General features: G+C 45.6%; 1 protein-coding gene across 2 annotated transcripts in view; it reads left to right on the forward strand.

Annotated features, from left to right (window-relative positions):
* ABCC11 (ATP binding cassette subfamily C member 11) overlaps positions 1-22,009 on the forward strand; it is a 73,071-nt gene that overhangs the window by 20,641 nt on the left and 30,421 nt on the right. For both annotated transcript variants that reach the window (XM_080828149.1, XM_080828150.1), the window contains exons 5-15: positions 1,190-1,337; positions 2,032-2,265; positions 5,979-6,152; positions 7,197-7,344; positions 7,532-7,680; positions 9,615-9,722; positions 13,220-13,480; positions 14,960-15,031; positions 17,547-17,671; positions 19,592-19,664; positions 21,308-21,511. In XM_080828149.1, the coding sequence (XP_080684275.1) occupies positions 1,190-1,337; positions 2,032-2,265; positions 5,979-6,152; positions 7,197-7,344; positions 7,532-7,680; positions 9,615-9,722; positions 13,220-13,480; positions 14,960-15,031; positions 17,547-17,671; positions 19,592-19,664; positions 21,308-21,511 (1,696 nt within the window). The remainder of the gene's footprint in view (positions 1-1,189; positions 1,338-2,031; positions 2,266-5,978; positions 6,153-7,196; positions 7,345-7,531; positions 7,681-9,614; positions 9,723-13,219; positions 13,481-14,959; positions 15,032-17,546; positions 17,672-19,591; positions 19,665-21,307; positions 21,512-22,009) is intronic.

Below are 22,009 nucleotides of genomic sequence, written 5' to 3' on the forward strand. Positions count from 1 at the left end.
AGGTGATCCAACATTGGGGCACCCTTTGGGGGACTTTAAATTAAATGGAGGCACTTTTTGGAGGTCAGAGTTTTGGGTTTTATGAATTTTAGTTTGTATAAAAAGAAAGAGAGACACTATTTAAAGTCCTAGGTCATTTCCTCAATTAACTGTATTTCAGGGTAACAAAATAGTTGATGAGGGAAAGTTATCTTTTTAACTTTTTTAAAGTAGTTTTTAAAAAAATAGCCCCAGCACAGGGCTTGAACTCATGGCCCTGGGGTCAAGACCTGAGTTGAGGTTAAAAGTTGGATGCTTAACTGATTGAGCCACCCAGGTGCCCCCGAAGGTTTTTTTTTCTTAATAGAAAAATTCAAATTACTAAATACAGAAGGAATGTTAGAATTAGAAATCACCATTTTGCCAGCCCTAATAGAAGTGGCAATGGTTATCAATGATGGGGAATGAATGGCAGTGAATGAGTCAGGCTGATACTCCTTAACCCACTGACACCCTGAACATTGCTAATAATAGGATACCAGACACTGTGTCTTCTGCTATTATGCAAAAGAAGTACACTACATCACCTATTATGTATTTTTGCCAGCTGACCTGAATTCTGAATTTCACTACACCCCTAGATCTAGCTAGAAGTTTAATAGAAAATATAGGGCACAGAAGGTTATGGTTATGTTAGACAACAGGATAGAGATGCAATAAGTCAAATCCAGAATGTGAGAAATTCTTGGAATAAGTGACCCACTTTCTTCAACAAATGGCATAAAATGCAGAGAAGGGGAAGCTGTTACAGGTTAAAATGAGGTACAAGAAGCCCATTAGATTTGTTGTTTAAATGCAATGTGTGGACCTCATTTGGATCTTGATTTGGGTGAACTAACTATAAAAACATGTTTTTGACATATTAGAGAAATTCGAACACAGACTGGGTATTAAATGTCATCACGGAATTTTTATTAAATATGCAATTAATACATTATTTTAATATATGTCAATTGTTATTAATAATTAGTGAATTAATAATTAATACTTAATAATTAGTGAATAACTATTGTATGTCACTGCAGTTTTTTAAAAAGGCCTTATCTGGAAGAGATACATACTGAAGCATTTGTAGATGAAACATGTCTGGGATTTACTTGAAATACTCTATGCAAAGAGATTTCACCGGTTGAATTCTCCTCTTTTGAAGGCTTTGCCTCCTTTGGGAAGAAGAAGTCTCGAGACATGGGATTGAGAAAGCTTCAGTGCTTCGAGCGATGATGAAATTTCAAAGAACAAGGGCTCTTTTCAGTGTATTTCTGGGCTGCCTCTTCTCTGCCTCGGGTGTGGTAGGGCCAGTAAGTGGCTGGCTTTGTGAGGTTTGTGGGGCTCCAAGCTTTAGGGATTGGCACGTTCAAGTCCATGCGTGGAGCTGGGACCTGTTTTTCTCTAAGCTGCCACTCGGAAAATGAAGACCTTTTGGGGGTGGTAGAGCTAGCAGCCGTTAGGAGTGTGAGTTCTGCAGCAATTGCTTGGGTTCCGACCTTGGCCACTGAATTGCTGAATGAGTTTGGGCAATTTGTTTGCCTTTGCTTCTTTAAGGAACCCCGTGACACCCCTAGTGGTAGACCTCATGGAAACACTCATGTATAAAATGAAGAGCATGACATTACCTGCCTCTCAGCATGAATTTAAATGAGATGAATATATAAAACACCTAGAACGTATCCCGACTAGTACAAGCTAGCTGTTTGGAGAAGTGACTGAGCAGCTCTGGGAATGCAGGTGGCAGGAAATAATGGTCTCCTCCATATACTATGGTTGAGATGAATCAACTTGATCTCCTGTCCTCCAGGTCCTCAGCCCAAGTTTCTGATTGCAGAGAGTAAGTCTCACTGTCCCAGCTGGGGTCACATGCTCACCAGTTGGCCTGCAGAGGGTAGGGCACTTTGAACGTGCAACCTAGACTGCATGCAGTGGGGCAGGTGCCAAGTCTCTCCAGAAGAAAACTGGAGTTCTGACTGAGTAATCCAAACTCCTGCTTCCTTCTAGATGCTGATTATACCAAAAATCCTGGAATATTCTGAAGCGCCATCAGGAAATATTGCCTATGGAGTGGGACTCTGCCTTGCCCTCTTTTTCACGGAATGTCTGAAGTCTCTGAGTCTGTGCTCATGCTGGGTCTTAAACCAGCGCACAGGCGTCAGGTTTCGTTCTGCTGTTTCCTCCTTTGCTTTTGAGAAGCTAATGCAATTTAAGTCTCTAACACACATCACCACTGGAGAGGTAAGTGCCTGGGGGACTATATTGGAGGCCATACTTGCCTAGCCTTTCTCCAGACATCCGTGCCCTAGGGGCTGAGGGAGGGAGGAAAGGGAGTTAGGAGAGTTAGAAATAATTCCTAGGGTGAGTGTGGATAATCATGAACAGTTACCTCTGAGGACATGAGAACAGGTCAGCAGTAACCAAGGGAGATGCCACTTGCATTCAGAGGCTTTGGACAAGATTGATTCATTCATTCACCACATAGTTACTGAGGCCTACTTTGGGCCCTGGGGATATAGCAGTGCACAGAAAGACACAAATCCTCAATAGAAGTGCCTCAGAAAGTGCATCCCTTCAGCCAGCCTGGGGAGGAGGGTATGAATGGATGAATGGAAAGGATAGCTCAGGGAAACCAAGGGAACAGCAATTGTAGATCACCTCTCTGAGTGTTAATTCTTATCTGCAAAGGAGGAGTACTTAGAGCTGCCTGGTTAATTCGTTATTGGTGTATCAGTTCCCTTCTCTTGCCTCTCCTATGATGTAACACAAATGTACTAATGTTGACAGAGATTGAAAAAAGATGCTCCAACTTATGATGCATGGGCATGGGAGTATTAGAATTTTATATATTTAATTTCATATTCCCTATTTTTCTCTAGCTTACCAGTTGCCTTGAGGAGCATAGATTACTTTACTATTAAAACAGGCATTTGAATTTTTGGAAAACGCAGCACTGCTTTGATTCCTTATCCTCAAGCCAGACCCTTTGTGATCTGGCATCAGCAACTGTCCAACCTCGCCTCTTCCCAACTCCCCTCTTCTAACACTAGGTTGGCTTCTTCCTTTCAACCAGGCTAGGCTAACCTTTAATCCTCAAACACGCCAGGCACTCCACCTCCTGGCAATGTTGCTCATATCACCCCCAACCCCTGTCCTTTTATAATCCCATTCATCCTTCATGGATGTCCTCTCCTTCATGACAATATTGCTAAACCCCACCATCCACTCCCAGTCCCCACCACGCACAAATCTGGCTGCCCTGCTAACATGAGCCCCGTTCAAAGACACAAATCCTTTCAGACATTTGAATTACACAGGGCAGACGTCCAAAAAAAATCTGCCAGATTACCCACTGCCATTGAGTGGATGTTTTCTCTAAATTCGATTGGTAGCCAACGTTAAGATATTTGTTATCATGGTTACCGTTACTCTTCATAATTTTATTAGTCCTGTCACCTAAGGCAACTTGTTCAGTCTCTCTGCTGCAGAATAATAAGACCAGCCTTAAAGGATTGTTATCTCATAGGATTAATGTGTTAGTACATATAATGCACATAGAAAGGGGACAGAGGTTCAGAAGTGTTAAATTGCATTGCTGACTTCTCTCAGGCCTTGAGCATGGGGGCTCCCTGTCCTCCTGCATTTGATGGATGTTGAGATCTGTGGCAGCCCTTCCCCCTGTTTATCTTAGGAGAGTCATCATAGTAATTATTAACTTCCACGAAGCCAAGCATCATCCCCAAGGCTTTACTTTGTTAGCTCAGTCAGTCCTCTGACAACCCTCTTATGCGGTGGTCTCTATTATTGTTCCCATGGTCACAGAGGTAGAAACTGAGGAAGGAAGGAGTAGGAACCGTATATACAAGGTCATGTGATTGGTAAGCAGCAGAGCCTGGCTGCGCTTACCTGCCTTGCCAAGGAGACTTTCCACACTGAGGTCTGTCCTGGTTCCTTTTCTCTGTGCCTCTATCCTGAGCACCTGCTATGTGCAAGGCCCATTTCCCCCAAATATCCTCATGAACGTAAGACAAGATGGCCCACCTGGAAGTGGGGATGGAAGTAGCTGGTCACATGAGGAGCCCTAGGGGGCTGCTTCCATAAATTTTATTTTAAAATTAATTTATAAAACACCTTCATACGTTCTCCTTGCAAACAAAATTAAGTGGACTAGATGATTCCCTAGACCCCATCCCTTCCCTAATGCCTGGAGGTGACCACCACTATCAATATGGCTTGTGTCCTTCTATGCTTTTTAAAGTGTGTTTAGGTACACATGCAAGTTACCCATGGAAAACGTATTGTATCTTGTGCCTGTGTTTTTACATAAATGATACTACATTTTACAGTGTTCTGCCACTCTGTTTTACTAATAGAAAATGTATGATACAATTTTGGGGTTGAGTTTTTACATCAAGGATGTTACATTATTTGGGCTCTTTTGAAGATTTTCTTTCCTCCTCATTATGTCTTAGCCTTCCATCTTAACACGTGCAGATCTTTCTTATTCCTCTTCAAGGATGCTTACTTATAATTGTAGCATTTCCTTCCTCCCCATTTTTATTGAGATATAATTGATGTATAATGTATTAGTCCAAGGTTTTATACAAGGTAATGATTTAATGTGTTGCAAAACAATCACTACCATAAATTTAGTTACCATTCATCACTTTACATAGTTATAATTTTTTGCCTGCAATGAGAATTTTAAGATCTGCTGTCTTAGCAACTTATACACCATGTAATAGTAACTATGGTCACCATAATTATTTATCTTATAGATAAATGTTTTTACCTTTTGACCACCTTTATCCATTTTCCCCCACCCACCTTAGAACATTTCAATATGGCTAAATTGAGTGTTTTATATGCATTATCTCATCAGTTGTCACATCAGTGGTATGGAGTAGGTAGTATTATTATTCCCATTTTACTGATAAGGCAACTGAGGCACAGAGAGACTGAGTATGTGTCTTTGGTCCTATAGCTACTACATGACAGGTCTGGGACATGATCTCTGACAGGTTGTTCCAGGATTCAATATTACCTAATGCTCTTTGAGTGGATGCTTTAACCTTTCCCCACCAGTGGACATTCAGAATGTTTCCAGTGTTTTGCTGCTAATAAGCACAGCTGTAGTAAATGTCTTTGTCTTCCTCTTACATGTGTGGATGTTTCTCGACAGAGAAACGAAATAGCCAAGTCTTGAGGTTTGTGCAATTGTTAACCTTTAAAGATACTGTCCAATTCCATTCCAAAGTGGCTGTACCAAGCTAGCTCCCTCATACACTTCAAATTTTTGTAAAGGTTCAGCCTGGGGCACATCCTGGGAACTGGAAGATCAGTTTAAAGTGAAAAAGAAACCACTTCTTAAGGCATTTGGATTGGTCATTCTAGAAGACATTCATGATCTGGGTCCTTAAATATTTCTTGATTTGCAATGTCAGCTTTTATGTAACATGGAACCGGGCAGTTAGGGAGCAGGAAAGTGGACTGAAGAGTCCATAGCAAAATAGAAAAGGAAGGATAAAAAGACTTAGTTCCTGCCTAAATAAATTCAGCCATGATTATTAGTAGAAATAGAATGAATAGAATAGAATAAGGAAGAAGACTAGAAGTAACTCTCTGGGGAATCTGGATATGAGAAGCAGTAGCAATAGTATAGTAAAATATAACTTTTACTGAGCACAGTCTATGTGCAGATACCTTATTGACATCCTCACAGCAACCATATAAAGTGGGTATAATTATTCCAGCTTCACAGATGAAGAAGCTGAGACTCAGAGTGGCATAGGAATGGTCCCAGGGTCACACAGAGACTAAGAGGAGAGCTGTGAACTCAGTGTTTTTTGTCTCTACCACCATGCCTCCCAAGCTTTCCTGTCCCCTGCCCATGTAGGCCCTTCTAGGTACCCGAAGAAGTGAAACCTGTGCCCACAGGCTTTGCTGTCTTACAGGCCATCAGCTTCTTCACCAGCGATATAAACTGCCTGTTTGAAGGGGTGTACTATGGCCCCCTGATCTGGCTCATCTCTTCATTGCTGATCTCCTGCACTGTCACCTCCTACCTCACTCTTGGACCCACTGCGCTCTCCGCCACTCTGTGCTATCTCCTGATTTTACCAGTGGAGGTAATGTCTTTTTTTTGCCATCCATGTGATGTTGGATGTTCCTCAGAACTCCCTGGGCTCTGGAATCTGGGTTACTTCTGAATGGAAGTATTGATTCCTGTTGACTGTTCATTCCACTGTGGTTAAGTTTCAGCTTCCATTTCTGCCTAATTGTTCTCTGGCCACAGCACTGGCCAAAGAAATAAGAGGTGATTATGATATGCAAAAGTCCATCTCGTAGATTTCTGTGAGGGATTATCTGCCTCAAACACTTTCCTTAGTAGATATCCTCTATGTAAGGTTTTTATTCCATCTTTTCTACCCTGAATGTGGTGACGGAATAGTCCAGATAGCATTTAACGTTCGGCTGAGCACAGTAAAAAGGGAGAAGAGCAGCAAATTTGCTGACAAAGATTCAGGTGAAATAAACCTGGGCATTATAGGAAGTGACTCTTGGGTTATGTGTGCTCTGAATTATTGAAATCAAGTGTTTTCCTCCCTCAGCACAGGTATTCTGATCAGGTGATCGTAACTATTGGCGGGTTAGGGTTTCCCAAGGGCAGAGGAGTCATATTTCTGTTTAGTTAGCCACAACCTGGCTTGGGACACAGGAGGAAAACACCCCCGGGATGTGTGAGACAGGTGCTCTAAGGCATGATGGAGTGGTTTCCATTGGGAAGCCTTCAGCAGGACCCTAGGATTTAGAGTCACAGTGGCTTCCAACAGGGCAGGATTAAATCCAGGTAGTCAACCCACATCTGGATTTGACCTTTGGACATACTCCCCGTTGTCATACTTACACCTGGGTGAACGCTCCTGCCCTTGTCAAAAGAAGCCCTTGCTGGGACCCCTGGGTGGCTCAGTGGGTTAAAGCCTCTGCCTTCAGCTCAGGTCATGATCCCAGGGTCCTGGGATTGAGCCCCATATCGGGCTCTCCGATCAGCGGGGAGCCTGCTTATCCCTCTCTCTCTGCCTGCCTCTCTGCCTACTTGTGATCTCTGTCTGTCAAATAAATAAATAAAATCTTAAAAAAAAAAAAAAGCCCTTGCTGCATCCTGACTACAGGTGTTCCTGATTCAAAAGATTATTAAGATACACAATCACATCTCTGAGATCAGTGACCAGCGCATCCGTGTGACCAGCGAAGTTCTCACCTGCATTAAGCTGATTAAAATGTATGCTTGGGAGAAACCATTTGAAAAAATAATTAAAGGTACAGAAAATCTCATTTTCTTGCTCAGAGCCTTGGGATGCCATGGTGGGTCAAGCCTCTCCCTTTTTGGGGAGTTCTTTCATGCTCTGGAAGTTTGGTGCTCTTTGGAGGATGTTCTTAGGGTTAATTTCAGTGCCTTTGTCTTTTTTTTTTTTTTTTTTTGGTATCTTTGCTTTTCATCTCTCAGCCCTCAGAAGGCAGGAAAAGAAACTACTGGAGAAGTCTGGGATCATCCAGAGCCTGACGACTGTCTGCTTGTTTATAGCCCCTACAGTGGCCACAACATTGACGTTCCTTATCCACACATGTTTACAACAGAAACTCACAGTCTCAGTGGTAAGTGCTTGGGGTGCTTCGTTTCCCCCCCTATTGATAAGGAGTTTTTCTTTTGTATCTTTCCCTAGACCATGTTCCTTCAAAGATCTGAAGGTTTTGCAAATGGACAACAGATGTTGATTTTGATTTTCCGGACTTTTAGGATGCTTGAACTTTCTTCCATCTTAAACTGTCTGAAAAACTGACATCCCTTGCATAGCGACTATGGGTGGGAGGGATGACAAAGTTACCCCAGAGGAGTTGAAATGAGTAGTTAAAACCCTGATGATTCTGACACATGCCTGGGGGTTGAGAATCCTAAATTAAGGAGTTTCTTTGAACCCAAAATAGGGCTCTGAAAATACACCTAAAATAAAAGGGCTCTGAAAATACACCTAAAATAAAAACCTAGAGCTTCTTCTGCCTTCTCTCTGTGGTCTGACTCTGGCCCAGAAAAGCAGCAGCTGCCTTTTAGGGGTAGATCCCAGTTCTCTGAGGAGATAAATCAGGGGGCTGCTTTGGGAGAGCTTAGAATCCAGGTGGGGCTTGGGGTAGAACACTGCACCCAAAGCAAGAGGGGGAAGCATTTGAGGATCCGCCACCAAGGGTTTGTTTGTGTTCCAGACAGCAGACACCTTCCCTTGGCCCAGGCACGCACCAGAGAGGCCCCCTGAAGGCTTGAGGGTGGGCGCAGGGGCTTTTATAGGAGAAAATCTCAGCAGGAGTTTAGGGTCACCCTGCACTCACACAGTGAAGGATGAAGAAGGGACTAGAGGGGGGGCATGGATTGGAAAGTCCCCAAGGTACTTCAGGTCACATTCTGAGATCCTGAGAGAGGTTGTCTACTGTCATCAGGGCAAGTCTCCCAGGAGAGAGTGAGGCATGGATTAGCCTTGAAGTGCAGGGACTGTTGGGGTCCGTTATCAAAGGAACGAGACTGAGACAAAGTGAAAGTTATGCAAAGCCTTATTCTATGCCAAGCATTAGAAGTCAGACTGACCGGCCAGGGCCGCCTCCAAAGAGAGAGACCCCCTCCCAATCTCACAGGCTGGTTTTATAGGGCATAACCTCAGACCCAAGGTAGGTGGCTTCTGTTGTTAAGGCGTTTACTCCAGGAATCGATACCCGGAACCATACCAGGAACTACGGGGGAGTTTATTCCCGGAATGAAGTCCGTGGATGTAAACAACAATATGGCTACCTAGGCAGTATGGATTTGATCTGGCTAAGCAGGCCCTAATAGTTAAACAGGTTTTAACATTAAATTGGCCCTAACAGGAACATTTAGAATATAAGAAATGAGTATCTAAGGCAAGGAAGGTTGAATACGATCCTAACAGCAGTAACAGTATCAAGCTCCGCTGACAGTAGACAAGCTCTCTCACATGTACTTTCTCAGTGCTTCCCTGAACTTTATTCCTGTACCCGCTGATGATTTTGACCCTATGCCAACGGGAAAGCAAAGCTCGTTGGGAGAGGGGACCTGGCCAAAGTCACAGAGTCACCGGGTCGCCAAGCTACATAGGGTGCCAGGCCTAGAGACACAGAGACGTTAAGAGGAGTGCTCCTGGGGCGCCTGGGTGGTTCAGTGGGTTAAAGCCTCTGCCTTCAGCTCAGGTCATGGTCCCGGGGTCCTGGGATCAAGCCCCGCATCGGGTTCTCTGCGCAGCGGGGAGCCTGCTTCCCCCTGTCTCTCTGCCTGCCTCTCTGCCCACTTAAGATCTCTGTCAAATGAATAAATAAAATCTTAAAAAAAAAAAAAAAAAAGAGGAGTGCTCCTTCCCTGCTCTTTCCAGTCTCCTCAAAATACTGGCTCCATCCCTGCCATGGGGGGGACCGGCCTATCAAAAGCTGCGGGGGTCTGGCTCTGTGGCTTCTGGCTCTGGGAGGGGAGCCTCAGGGGGTGGAGAGAGAACACAGATGCGCCCCTCACCGCCGCCTCCCCTCCTTGCCAGGCTTTCACTACGGTGGCCACCTTGATTCCCATGCGGCTGTCCGTGTTCTTTGTGCCCTTCGCAGTAAAAGGCCTCACGAATTCCAGGTCCGCAGCAGAGAGGTTTAAGGTAAGTGGTTGGAGGACTGTTTGCGTGGCTCTCTGGGTGTTCATTTGCCTGCAGTCATCGTGACGTTCCTCCCGAACGTGACCCCAGGCCAAGCCAGATGCCAGCCTCCACGGAGAGGGATCGGCCATCTCAGGGACCTCCTGCACCCAGGCTGCGATGGGCTGGGGAGGTCTTAGGACAGTCTATACAAACCAGGTCTCAGACAGGAGGTCTGCAGGGTTACCCTGATGGCTTTGCTTTTTTAAAAAAATCGTATTTGTTGCTTGCATTTAAAAACCTGGAAATTCTATATAAAAATCCGATTTCTGGATTTTTTCTGAATAATCAGAAGATCTGGGAACATCAGACCCACATTTCCCCATGGCCACAAACAGCTGGAGTTGAGGTGATAGTTGTCCTACTTAGATGAGGCAGTGGGATACAGTTTCCTGCTGTCCCCACTGTGCCTTACTTAACACTGGGGTTGTTTCACCTCCCATTTATCCTCTTAGCAATGGTCTACTTCGCTTTTTTCCATAGCTGGTCTTGCTCCTACAGCACCTGAGTTTAAAAACCCTTATCTAGGGGCGCCTGGGTGGCTCAGTGGGTTAAAGCCTCTGCCTTTGGCTCCGGTCATGATCGCAGGGTCCTGGGATCGAGCCCCACATCAGGCTCTATGCTCAGCAGGGAGCCTGCTTCCCCACCCCCCTCGCTGCCTGCCTCTCTGCCTACTTGTGATCTCTGTCTGTCAAATAAATAAATAAAATCTTTAAAAAATAAAAAAAATAAAAACCCTTATCTAAACCAATTTACAAAGTCATCTCACTTAAATGCATGTAGTTCCCAACTTATTCACTCAGTCATTTATTCATTTATTCAAAAAATATTTGTTGAGGGGCAACTGGGTGACTCAGTCAGTTAAGTGTCTGCCTTTGGCTTGGGTCATGATCCCCGAGTCCTGGGATCAAGCCTGCCTTGGGCTTCTTGCTTGGTGCGGAGCCTGCTTCTCCTTCTCCCTCTGCTCCTCGCCCCACTCCTGCTCGTTCTCTCTCTTGCCCTCTCTCTCATAAATAAATAAAATCCTTTTAAAAGAAGTATTTATTGGATGCCCACCGCCTGCCAAGTACTGAGACAGAACATGCTGCTGTGAGCCTGACCAATGGGATCCCTGCTCTCAGGAACTTACAACCTCGTATTAGAAACAGGCAACTAGCAAGTGAATTAACGGTCAAAGAAGATAACATGAGATCACATGAAGAGCTATGATGTCAGTAAAACAGTGTAATTTTCTGGAGGGTATGTGGAGGAGGGCTGGGACAAATCTGGGTGTGCTGGACCCGGAAGGCCCCTCTGCTAAGGTGACTTTTCATCTGAGTGATGATAATTAGGAAGTGCAAAAGCCCTGAGGCTGGAATGAACTTGGCTTGTCTGAGGAAGGATGACGGTCCATTACTTATGAAGAGCCCCAGTAGCTCCCCAGACTTCTCCATTGCTGATCAGGGCTGATCAGGGCTCCCTGCTGCCTTCTCTCTGTCTGCTGGTATACTAGGCTCTCCCATCCTCCCCTCTGTGCCTGTTTTCATTTCCAGGGTGGACAGAGTTAAGGAAGCTACAGTTTGGGCTCCGAAGGGTGGCTAGGGATGTTCGCTGAAGGAATGCCTGGAGAGATAGCTCAGAGGTCAGAGAGCTTTTGGCTAGGGATGGTGTCGTTATGGTGGCAGAGAAGGGAGCAGAAATGGTAATGGTGAGGGCAAAGGTCTTGAACCTGGGGTTGTCTCCAGGGGCTGGTGCTGTATAGGGTGGCCCCGTGGATGGACACTAGCTCTCTCATCCGGGTATCTTCAACTGCTCGTGCTTCAGCCACTGAAGTTTTCTATCTGGCCCTATAGACATTTGACCTTGACACCTGTAGGCTAGAAGGGGGAGGAATGTTCCCCTCTTCCTCCTTTGTGCCCTTTGGTGCTATAACCCAGCTCCCAAATGCCTTTGGCTTTTGAACTCTGGTATACCAGTTTCCAAGGGCAGAGAGAAGAGAGCCATGAGCCCTGAGGGAGGACCCCTCCTTGTAGGCGACCACAGGTAGGAGGTGAGCTGGCTGTTGGAGCTGTGGACCTACTCACTGGGGTTCTAGAGAAGGCACCCAGGTGGGCACTCTCAGCAGGGGTCTCCAGGCCATTTTTCTTTCCTTTTCTTTTCTTTAAGATTTTATTTATTTATTTGACACAGAAAGAGAGAGCGCAAGAAGAGAGAGCAGCAGGCAGAGGGAGAGGGAGAAGCAGGCACCCCCATAGAGCAGGGAGCCCGACATGGGGCTCAGTCCCAGAACCCCAGATCATGACCTAAGCCAAAGGCAGGTGCTTAAACAACAGCAACCTAGATGCCCCCAGACCATTTTTCTTTTGTGTTGTTTGCTAAAAACAACAAGTGAAAAGCACTGAATGGCGTAAACAAATTTAGAGTTTGAGAGTATATTTGAGGATTTGGGGGTAAAAGGACCCCCTGTTTTTCTTCCTTATAAACTCATTTATCAGCATTTGTTAATATCCAGATGTGTTTGTCATACTGACTCATTAAGCCAGTGTAGCACTCAAAATTTATCTAATAAAATTAAGATATATGTGATAACAATTTAAGCAAAGGAATGAGAGCCATCAGTGGTTACCCAGTGGTTATGTTATTAAAAATAACTAAACAAGTAAGTCCCCAGTTAACTAAACAAAATAAAGGGACCCATGCAATTTCCAATGATGACTCTATGCCTTTACTCAAATGTTATAATTAGCTTAATTAAACATACCTGAGGTTCAATTTAAAAAAGAGACCACCTTTTTTATTTTGAAAATAGCTTTTTGTTTGTCTTTGCAAAATCCTGTGCACTCATTGTAGAAGGTTCAGATAGTGCAAAAAGTTACAGAGGATAAATCTAGAGATAAAACCATTGTCCGAAATGTCAAGAAGTATCTTTCTACATCTCTTTCTTAGCAAATCTCCAAGGAGAGACATGTGCCTATAATTTAAGTGCAGTGAGATCATACTTCCCAGCTGCCTCTTCTAACGCTCGCACTCATGTATGTTTCCCAGTCAGGAAGATGGAGACACAGAGAGGAGTGACCGGCTCACGGTCACACTTTGAAATGTATGGCCCCAAACAATTTTCCGCCATGTGCTACATGGGCAGACCTTTTTACTTTGAATAGTTACAAATGAAATCCAATTAGAAAAGTGACACATCTGTCTGAGGGTTCCTCAGTGTTGTCACCCATGTAAAACCAAACAGAAAAGAACAGAGCAGGCAGTATGCAGATATCAAAGAGTGGCCCAGTGGTCCAAAACTTGGAAAACCCTGATCCAGAATTCCCACCAGCAGAATCTGGCTCCCTCTGAACTAGCGGTGGTTCTTCAGACTCCTACTGTTTATTAGGAGTTTATAAACCAGACCTACAAGCAGGCCAGAGAAACGGGCACACTTTCTTATTAGACTGCAGAACTGAATTCCTCCTTTCTTTTTGTCTGCACAGAAATTTTTCCTACAGGAGAGACCTGTTCTGTATGTCCAGGCATTGAAAGAGCCCAGCAAAGCTGTGGTTTTGGAGGACGCCACCTTGTCATGGCGACAGACCTGCCCCGGGATTGTAAATGGAGCCATGGAACTGGAGAAGAACGGGCACACTCCCGAGGGGATGACCGGGGCTCAGCCAGCTCCAGGAGCCCTCGGGCCAGAGGACACAAAGGACAGCCTAGCCCCAAAGTTGCACAAGTTAAACCTAGTGGTGTCAAAGGTAGCCTTATCCAGGCCACACGGGCAGACTGGCTGCCAGACTTTTGGGGCCCGAGGCTTGAGCTTCATGACACTCTACTGTTTCCTTGGCTAAAAACTGCCATCTCTAAATACCTCTTTTAAATACAAATTGTTCGCAGAGGGCAAGTACAGGAAATCTTTCATTCTTCAGTGGGAATCAACTGATCATCCAGTATTTTTTTTTTTTTTTTTGTAATAACAAGACCCAGGATAGAAAGCTATATGTTGGGAGAGAAAGGGAAGGAGACTAACATTGACTAAGTTGCTAGTATGTGCCAATTCGGTTGTTCTGTGAACTCACCTCATCTGACTTCTTCTCTGCCTAACATTTGCAAGGGCAAGCTTCCCTTCTTGTCTAAATTTCACCTCTGGACTTTTGAGTCAAATTTGGTTGCATTTCCTCCCTCCTATCAACGCAGCCTGTTGGTGACGCCCATCAGCTCTCTCCTGAATCCATCCACCTTTCACCAACTACCCGCCCCCGCCAACTCCCCAAGCCCCAGCCACCATCATGCTATTCCAGCTCCTCTAGGACACTCCTTATCCGCCACTCTGATTCCACTTTTGCCCTCTTACTATTTTTACCATGCGGTGGACAGAGGGCTCTTTCTAAACCATAAACCAATTCAAGTCACTCTCTTGCTTAATTTAAACCCCTTCAGTGACCTCCTGTTGCACTTAAGATATAGCCCAGGTATCCCCTGATCATCCCGCCCATAGCTCTCACCTCTCCTCCCACTTATTCCCCCCACACCAGCTACACTAGCCTTCCCATAGCACTTTGGCAGCCAACCTGGTTCCTGTCTCATGACCTTTGTCCCTGCTGCTCTGACAGCCTGGAACGACCAGATTTTCCTGTGTCTGTCTCCTTCCTGTCATTCTGGTCTCAGTTGCAGTGACAACTGCTTTAAGAAGACCTTGCTGGCCAACCCATCTACACTTGCTCTGGTTCATAGCAGCCAATTTGTTTTACTTGAATCATTTATCATCATCTGATATTGTTTATCTATTTCGTGGCTTATTTCATGGTTCATGGCTCCCCACTAGAATGTAGCATGAGAGTTCTTTTCTTCACTACTTGGTACGTGGGAGAAACTCAGACAGTCTTCGAGGGAGCAGTGAATGAATAAATGAGGGAAAGTATGCATGAATTCTGTGAGGCTGGCTTCACTGTCCCCATTTTACACTTGAAGAAACTGAGGCACGGAGAGGCTAAGTGATTTGCCTAGGATCATAGAGTAGAATAGGTGCAGATCTGGAATTTGAGTTTCTTGCCTGACAGGACCACCTATCCATGAATTCCTCTCTATCACCTCCATGCATCTTCCTCTCTTGGAGGTTGTGGCGTTGAGCTTTTGCCTGAGGGGCTTTGGGGTGGGGTGTTCAACCACAGACCCACCCTGGGTGAGTAGGAGGTTTGTGCTATTCCAATGCCACTCTGTCCTCCTTGGCTTTGCAGGGGACCACCTTGGGGGTCTGTGGCAATACCGGGAGCGGCAAGAGCAGCCTGCTGTCAGCCATCCTGGGGGAGGTAAGTGACTTGTGACCACATGCATGTGCACTCACGGGCGGTCCAAGGACTCCCAAGGTTGAGTTCGCCCAGTCAGTCACACCATTGCTTTCTTGCTCAATGGGGTCTGAGCCAATACACCTTTTATAAATTGAGAGCAGTTAGGCATGCACTGAGGAGGAGGTGTGCTATAAATACACCACCTTCTCACCCTCCAGCCAGGAAGGCTCCCTCCGAGATCCCCTGGAGGTCTGCCCTCACCTATTCTCTGTGCTCTCCCCACCCTGTTTGTAATCAACCAGCTATCAGGGTGATGATACAGCATGTTTCAATGTTTAATATGATGATAAAAGTCATCTCATAAAGCCCATCTCAGAATGGAACATGTTTCCCTTGTGAGACAGCATCAAGAGTGCAATGTGGGGTGCCTGGGTGGCTCAGTCGGTTAAGCCTCTGCCTTCAGCTCAGGTCATGATCCTGGGGTCCTGGGATCGAGCCCCACATTGGGCTCTCTGCTCGGGAGGGAGCCTGCTTCCCTTCCTCTCTCTCTCTCTGACTGCTTGTGATCTCTCTCTCTGTCAAATAAATAAAATCTTAAAAAAAAAAAAAAAAGAGCGCAATGTGGAGGGAGAAAGGAGGAGGAGGAAGGAAGGATGTGGGAGAGGAGACCCTCCCGTGTGGGATGGGACAGTCTTATGCTCCAACAGTAGAATTTACATGTCTGCTGGGTGCCCCTGCCCATGAGATCTGAACTGTCCAGTTCCACTGTCAGTGGATGTTCTTGAGGTCTGCTTAGTCTGCACGCAAGCAGACATGTGGCTCAGCCCACTCTCCCTCCAGTTTCTAGGAAGCTCAACCTGTTTCCCCTAAACAATTGAGGTCATATTGCACAACTCTCACTGAACCATACCTTAAAACAGCTGCAACACCTGGGGTGCATTTATGGCCACCTCCCCAAGGGGGTTCTCACCAGCACTTACCCCCTTAGCCCCAGCCTTCCCCAGTCCTGGACTGCTCTCTCTGCCCCCTCCTTTCTTTGCCCATCATCCCTCTGCCTATGCTGTTCAGAGAACAAGAAGTTTCTTCCATTACCCAGCTCCTTCCTCAGCTCTTTCTCCCAAATAGTATAGCCAAACTCATCATCTCCTTGGAATGTGGTCATATTGTACATAGAACTTTTTCCAGACAGCTCAATTCTTCATGCTCCGCATGTGGTGGCCTTGCCTAAATTCTTGGCAATGGGAAAGACAAGGTTCTACTTTAAAGAAACAGTAAACATAGCCCTGTGCTAAGAGCATCCCATTTTCCCCTTCAACCTGGAAACAACCACATAAGGAAAGCACAGCCATTATGGCTAGTTTATGGATGAGCAGATGAGGTTCTAAGAAGTGACTTGCCCGAGGTCACACAGCAGGTGAGGTGGGAACCAGGATTGAAACCTGGATCCACATGGTGTCAGAGGTTCGTTTTTCCCCACGACAACACTTCCTGGTAGCCTCCCTCCAAGTCCACCTTTCCGTGCAGCTAGTGGTTCCTCAGTTTCTTCATGAAATAAACCAGTAACTATCCATCCAATAAAGGAAAAACAAAAAGATGTCATTTTAAATTTTGTTCTTATTAATTAAAGCCTAGCTCCAAATCAGAAGTAAGAAGCGTAGAATCATAAAGAGGAAGGGGCACAGGATGGTGATATCTGATGCTGGGGTGGTAGGGACGGGGCTTGTGGCCTTTTTTTTTTTAATTGTGTTTTTAAATTTATCAAACAGAAAGGCAGGAAGACATAAAAGACCCATATACCCACCTTCAGATTCAACAGTTGATAGCATTGGCATTTTTGCCACATCTACGTAGAAACACATTTTGTAGAACTATTTTTTAAAAGATTTTTTATTTATTTACTTGAAAGAGAGAGAGAGAGAGAACACACAGAGAGAGGGAGAAGCAGACTCCCTGCTGAGTAGGGAGCCTCATGTGGGGCTCAATCCCAGGACCCTGAGATATGACCTGACCTGAAGGCAGACACTTAACCAACTGAGCCACCCGTGCCCTTGTAGAACTATTTTAAATTACAGAAATTATGAGAGTTTCCCACTTATTACTTCATCATGATGTCCCCAAAATAAGAACATTTCCCTATCTGTGCACAATGACATTGGCGATAATTCTGTTGATATTCACAGAAGGTCAGAGTTGACCTGGAACTTTCTGTCTCACCGTGAAAAGCATGGAGACACCACTTGCTAGAGACTGGGACTGGAGAGAAAAAGAAAAGTATGAGGTGTCTTCAGTGCAGACCTTGGATTCAAGTCACAGCAGGACCTGGCCTGGCTTAGCTCTAGCTGAATTCCCTATGTTCCCAGGACTTTCCCTCAGACTCACAAGTGGGTCTGGGAGGACCATATGAAAAGTCCCATTTACACAGGAGAGTCCCAGGATCCTGGCGAGAGTGGCACCCTAGGCCCTGCGGCTGCTGAGCCGAGCAGGGTCTGGCCCTGTTCCTCTGCCTGTTCCTAAGGCTAGACTCACTCTGCTGCAGATGCACTTGCTGGAGGGCTCGGTGGGGGTGCACGGAAGCCTGGCTTATGTCCCCCAGCAGGCCTGGATCATCGGAGGTAGCGTCAGGGAGAACATCCTCATGGGAGGCCAGTATGACAAGGCCTGGTAAGTTTCTGGGAGGGTCCAGGAAGGACACAGGTGCATGGGGCTGGTTGGGGGAGGGATCCCCCTGCTGCTAACAGTAATTTGACAGCTGCTGATACTTGCTGTGAGCTCACTTATATGCATTAATACATTTTATCCTCACAGTGAAAGAAAGATTATTATCATATCCATTTTCTAGATGAGTCAGCTGAGGCCCCAAGAGGTTAAATAATTTACCTAAAGTCACAAAGCTTGGAGGATATGCTAGAAACACAATCTGAACCTAGTCATTATCAGGATCATCATACTTAGCTGTTATATGAGTCAAAATAACTCTCCTCCTTTAAAAAACATTAAAACTTCGTTTGTATTAATTCATTCTCCACCTCTAAGTCAAAAGGTAAAACAAATGGGGTGATGAGGTCATGTGATGTAGAAGAAAACAGTTTGGATTCATGGTCTGGTCGGCTACCCACCACCATCCTTACCCTTCATGGTCTCCCCCACCCAGGGTCTGGGGTTAACCTGCTTGAGACATGCCCTTGAATGTCACAAGCCAAGTTTGTTCAGCGGAGGATGTACAAAAGCTAACCCGAATGCTTACCATTGTGCTTCCAACTCTGGTGGACCCTGGCCTCCTTTGACTGTTTGCTCGATGGTGCAATCTGCCCCCAGTAGCAACTCAGAGGGGCATGTGGGTGTATGAAGTCTCCAGCTGGCTGTCCTGTGGGCTGTGCAGCATTGGGTCCAACACCAGCTCATGAGCTCCCCCATCCTGCCTGCCTCTCTTTCCAAGTTGTCCAACTCGGTTTAATGGCATCACTGAACTGTATATCGCAGTGAGCCCAATGCCTTGTCCTCTGACACTTCACATCTGATTGGTCACCCACCTTGGACAACTCTGTCTCCTAAATAGGTCTTGTCTTTTTCTCTTTTCTCCATCTCCACTGCCAGTTCTTGCCCGTGATCTCTTTGCTTGGACTGTTCCCACTGCCCCTGCCCTTGGCTCCCTGTCTCTGGTCTTCTGCTCTGTTCCATCTTGGGTCCCACCTCCAGGGTAGTCATCCCAAAACATAGCTCTCACCTTGTCATTGCTCTACTTTCAGAAGGATACAACTCATTGGGCAGTTTCAAAGTATTTGGTCAAAGATTAAAATGCACCGATTGCTAGACTCAACATTGCTAGGTATTTAATGTGTAGAGAGTGTCACCCATGAACACAAAGGCCCATGTGTAAGAGTGTTCACACTACACATTTTTCATGGTAGCCAAAGACTAGAAAAAATCCCAATGTCCATCACAGGGACACTGGTTAGTTAATTTATGGTGCAGCCATATAACAAAATACTATGGTGTCATTAAAACAATACAAACCTAGGGACGCCTGGGTGGCTCAGTTGGTTGAGCGGCTGCCTTCGGCTCAGGTCATGATCTCAGCGTCCTGGGATCGAGTCCCACATTGGGCTCCTTGCTCGGCGGGGAGCCTGCTTCTCCCTCTGCCTCTGCCTGCCACTCTGTCTGTCTGTGCTCCCTCGCGCTCTCTCTCTAAAAAAAAAAAAAAAAAAAAAAAAAACCCAATACAAACCTATATATGCTGCAGAAAGACATACACGACCACATTATTTCTGAATGAATACATAAGAAACTGTAATAGTGGCTGCTTCCGCGAAAGCAACTGAGAGTCAAAGATAAGAGACTTGCTTTTCCGTGTATCTTTTCTGTTGTTGTTGTTCTGTTCAAATATTTACTAAGTGCACGTATTAGATTGAAAGAAATAAGGGGAAGAAAGAAGTACAAAAAGCCTCCCATGCTTTACCATTAAATGCGGGATCAAGTCCAAATTTCTGAGCATGGAATGCAAGAACTGTCTCTTCCCAACTTGGGAAGGCTGGAAGGTCTGTGGTGGGGCCACTTGTCCCTTTAGCTCTCTGTCCTTTGCAGGTACCACCAGGTGCTCCATTGCTGTTCCTTGGACCGTGACCTGGAAATTCTGCCCTTTGGAGACATGACAGAGGTGAGTGGGAGGCGAGGATCCCCTGTCTCCATTGTGATGGTACCTTTGTAGTGGTTTACTGGGGTCCTCAGGCTGCTTCCCTAGGTAGGTGGAGGGAGGACTCTGGCTGTTACCCCAAAGCAGCCCATGGCTGCCTCAAAGCCTTCCTCACCCAGGGAGGAAACAGGCTCATCTTATGGTGAAAGCTGGCAAAGAACCTACCTTACCCCACAAGGATGGGGAGCTGACCTCAAACTCCTCCTTTTGGAGCAGAAGCAGTGGAGAAACTGTGAGGATGAGAAACCTCCCATCTATCCCCAAGTCCTCCCCTCTCCCAAGTCCCGCCCTGCCCCCTCTGGCCAGCTCTACCTTTGCCAGTGGGAACAGGAGCCATGGCTTCCCAATGGCAATATGATTTATGTTTTCATGGTAATTCACCATTTTTCACATTTGTAGACACCTTTAATCTACATAAGACCTTTGTAAGATAAAAGCAATATTGCTGGTCTTACCTATTAACTATTATCTCTGTCTGCTGAGCATTTAACCAGGTGCAAAAGACTATTGTAGCAACTTGAATGCATTGTCTTAGGTGAGCCTCAGGTAATTTTAGTTCAGTGTTTTTATTATCCTTTTGAAGGTGGGTCTATAAACCTTTGAGGTAAGAGTGCTCAGTTGTCTTGCTCAGGGTTCAGCAGAAAGAAGAAGGTCTGGTCTGTTGAATGGCATCCATGAGTATGGACCTAAACTTGAGGTTTAGATGAGTTGATACATACAGAATACTGTGAACATGCCCAGCCGGAGTGGGTGTTAGCTTATTATGCAAGCAAAGTAGGTGCTTAGTAAGCATCGGCTGAGTGAGGACAGAATGCAAAACTAAGCTTTCACCCGGGCCAAGCAGCCTGTCTAAGGGTGCACGGTGGTGAACCAGAGGCAGAGCAGTGACAAGAGGTCACTCTGCTGCTCTTTAGACTTTGCTTCTTTTCTACAGAGACTGCAAGAGTTCATGGTAGAGCGGGAATGGGACTTAGTCCCTGGTGTTCTTGTCCTCAGGGCTGACCGAGGGATGGGCCAGCTAGCAGATGCCTGGCATGATAGTCTGTAATGCTGTGCAATAATTCTGGTTGCCTATTACTGGCTCGTAGTATCTCCTGACATAAGGCATTGTGTAAGGTGGCCCTTCCCATGACAGCAACAGTAGAGGCCCTGCTGGCCATCGCAGACCTGTCCTGTGGAGTGGACTGTGCGCAGAGCAAACAGTCTTAGACGATGAGGACTGATGGTTTTGCAAGTCGACAGTTGCTGTCAACAGAGATTTAAAACCCAAGAAAGATATAAGGAGGTGCTCTTTCTTAGGAATGATTTGTTTTATTATCTAAATTGCTAAAGATTTAAAATGTCACCTGAGGTATTGAAGGGTTTAGAAACACTGCATCTAATTATGAGTTATAAAAACTGTAGTTAACTGAAAATCAGTGTTTTCATTCCCTACTAAGCAAACTTGGAAAAAGATTTTTTTAAAATACCAGGGGTGCCCAATCACGAGGTGTCCAGGAGTATGCACTGAGGGGGTTCAGTCTGTCACATCTGGCCACCTGGATGGTTTGAGCACACCTCACTGGGCTCATCTTCTAGATACAGTGCCTTTGGCTATCTGTTTGCAGATTGGGGAGCGGGGCCTCAACCTCTCTGGGGGACAGAAGCAGAGGATCAGCCTGGCCCGTGCCATCTACTCTAACCGCGAGGTCTATCTGCTGGACGACCCCCTGTCCGCTGTGGATACCCATGTGGGGAAGCACATCTTTGAGGAGTGCATTAAGAAGATGCTCAGGGGGAAGACAGTCATTCTGGTGACCCACCAGCTGCAGGTGACCACCCTTGCAGGGCTCTGGCCATGACCAATGGCTAATGCAGATCCTCATGTTTCTGCTGTTGATTCCGTAACAACCTCCCAGTGGCTGCCCCTTCATCTCAGGCTAGACCTCAACATTTGAGGAGCGTTGTAAAAAACCTGGATCTCTTCTGCTCTCCACGTGGAGATTTCTGTGACTGGTAAAAATTGAAACCAGATTTGAAGGCCTCCTTCAAGATTTTATGGGTTGGCTCCTCCTTTTAAAGTTATGATAAAAGAAAAAAAAATCTTTCAGAGAAGAGTTTCTGAAGTCTCGTGTTCTTTGATGAAGTACAGTGATGTGTGCGGGCAGGACTGCCTCTCATAATGCCTTTATCCTAGGTATTTCCATGCTTGGTTTTGGCCTCAAGACATTATTATTATTTATCCCTCTCCTTCCGTTTTGGTCTATTTGTGTGTGTGGGGGAGGACAATATATTTCAAACATAAAAACAGTTTATAAAATAATCTACTG

The sequence above is a fragment of the Martes martes genome (genome assembly GCF_963455335.1).
Source record: "Martes martes genome assembly, chromosome: 17".
NCBI classification, from domain to species: Eukaryota; Metazoa; Chordata; class Mammalia; order Carnivora; family Mustelidae; genus Martes; species Martes martes.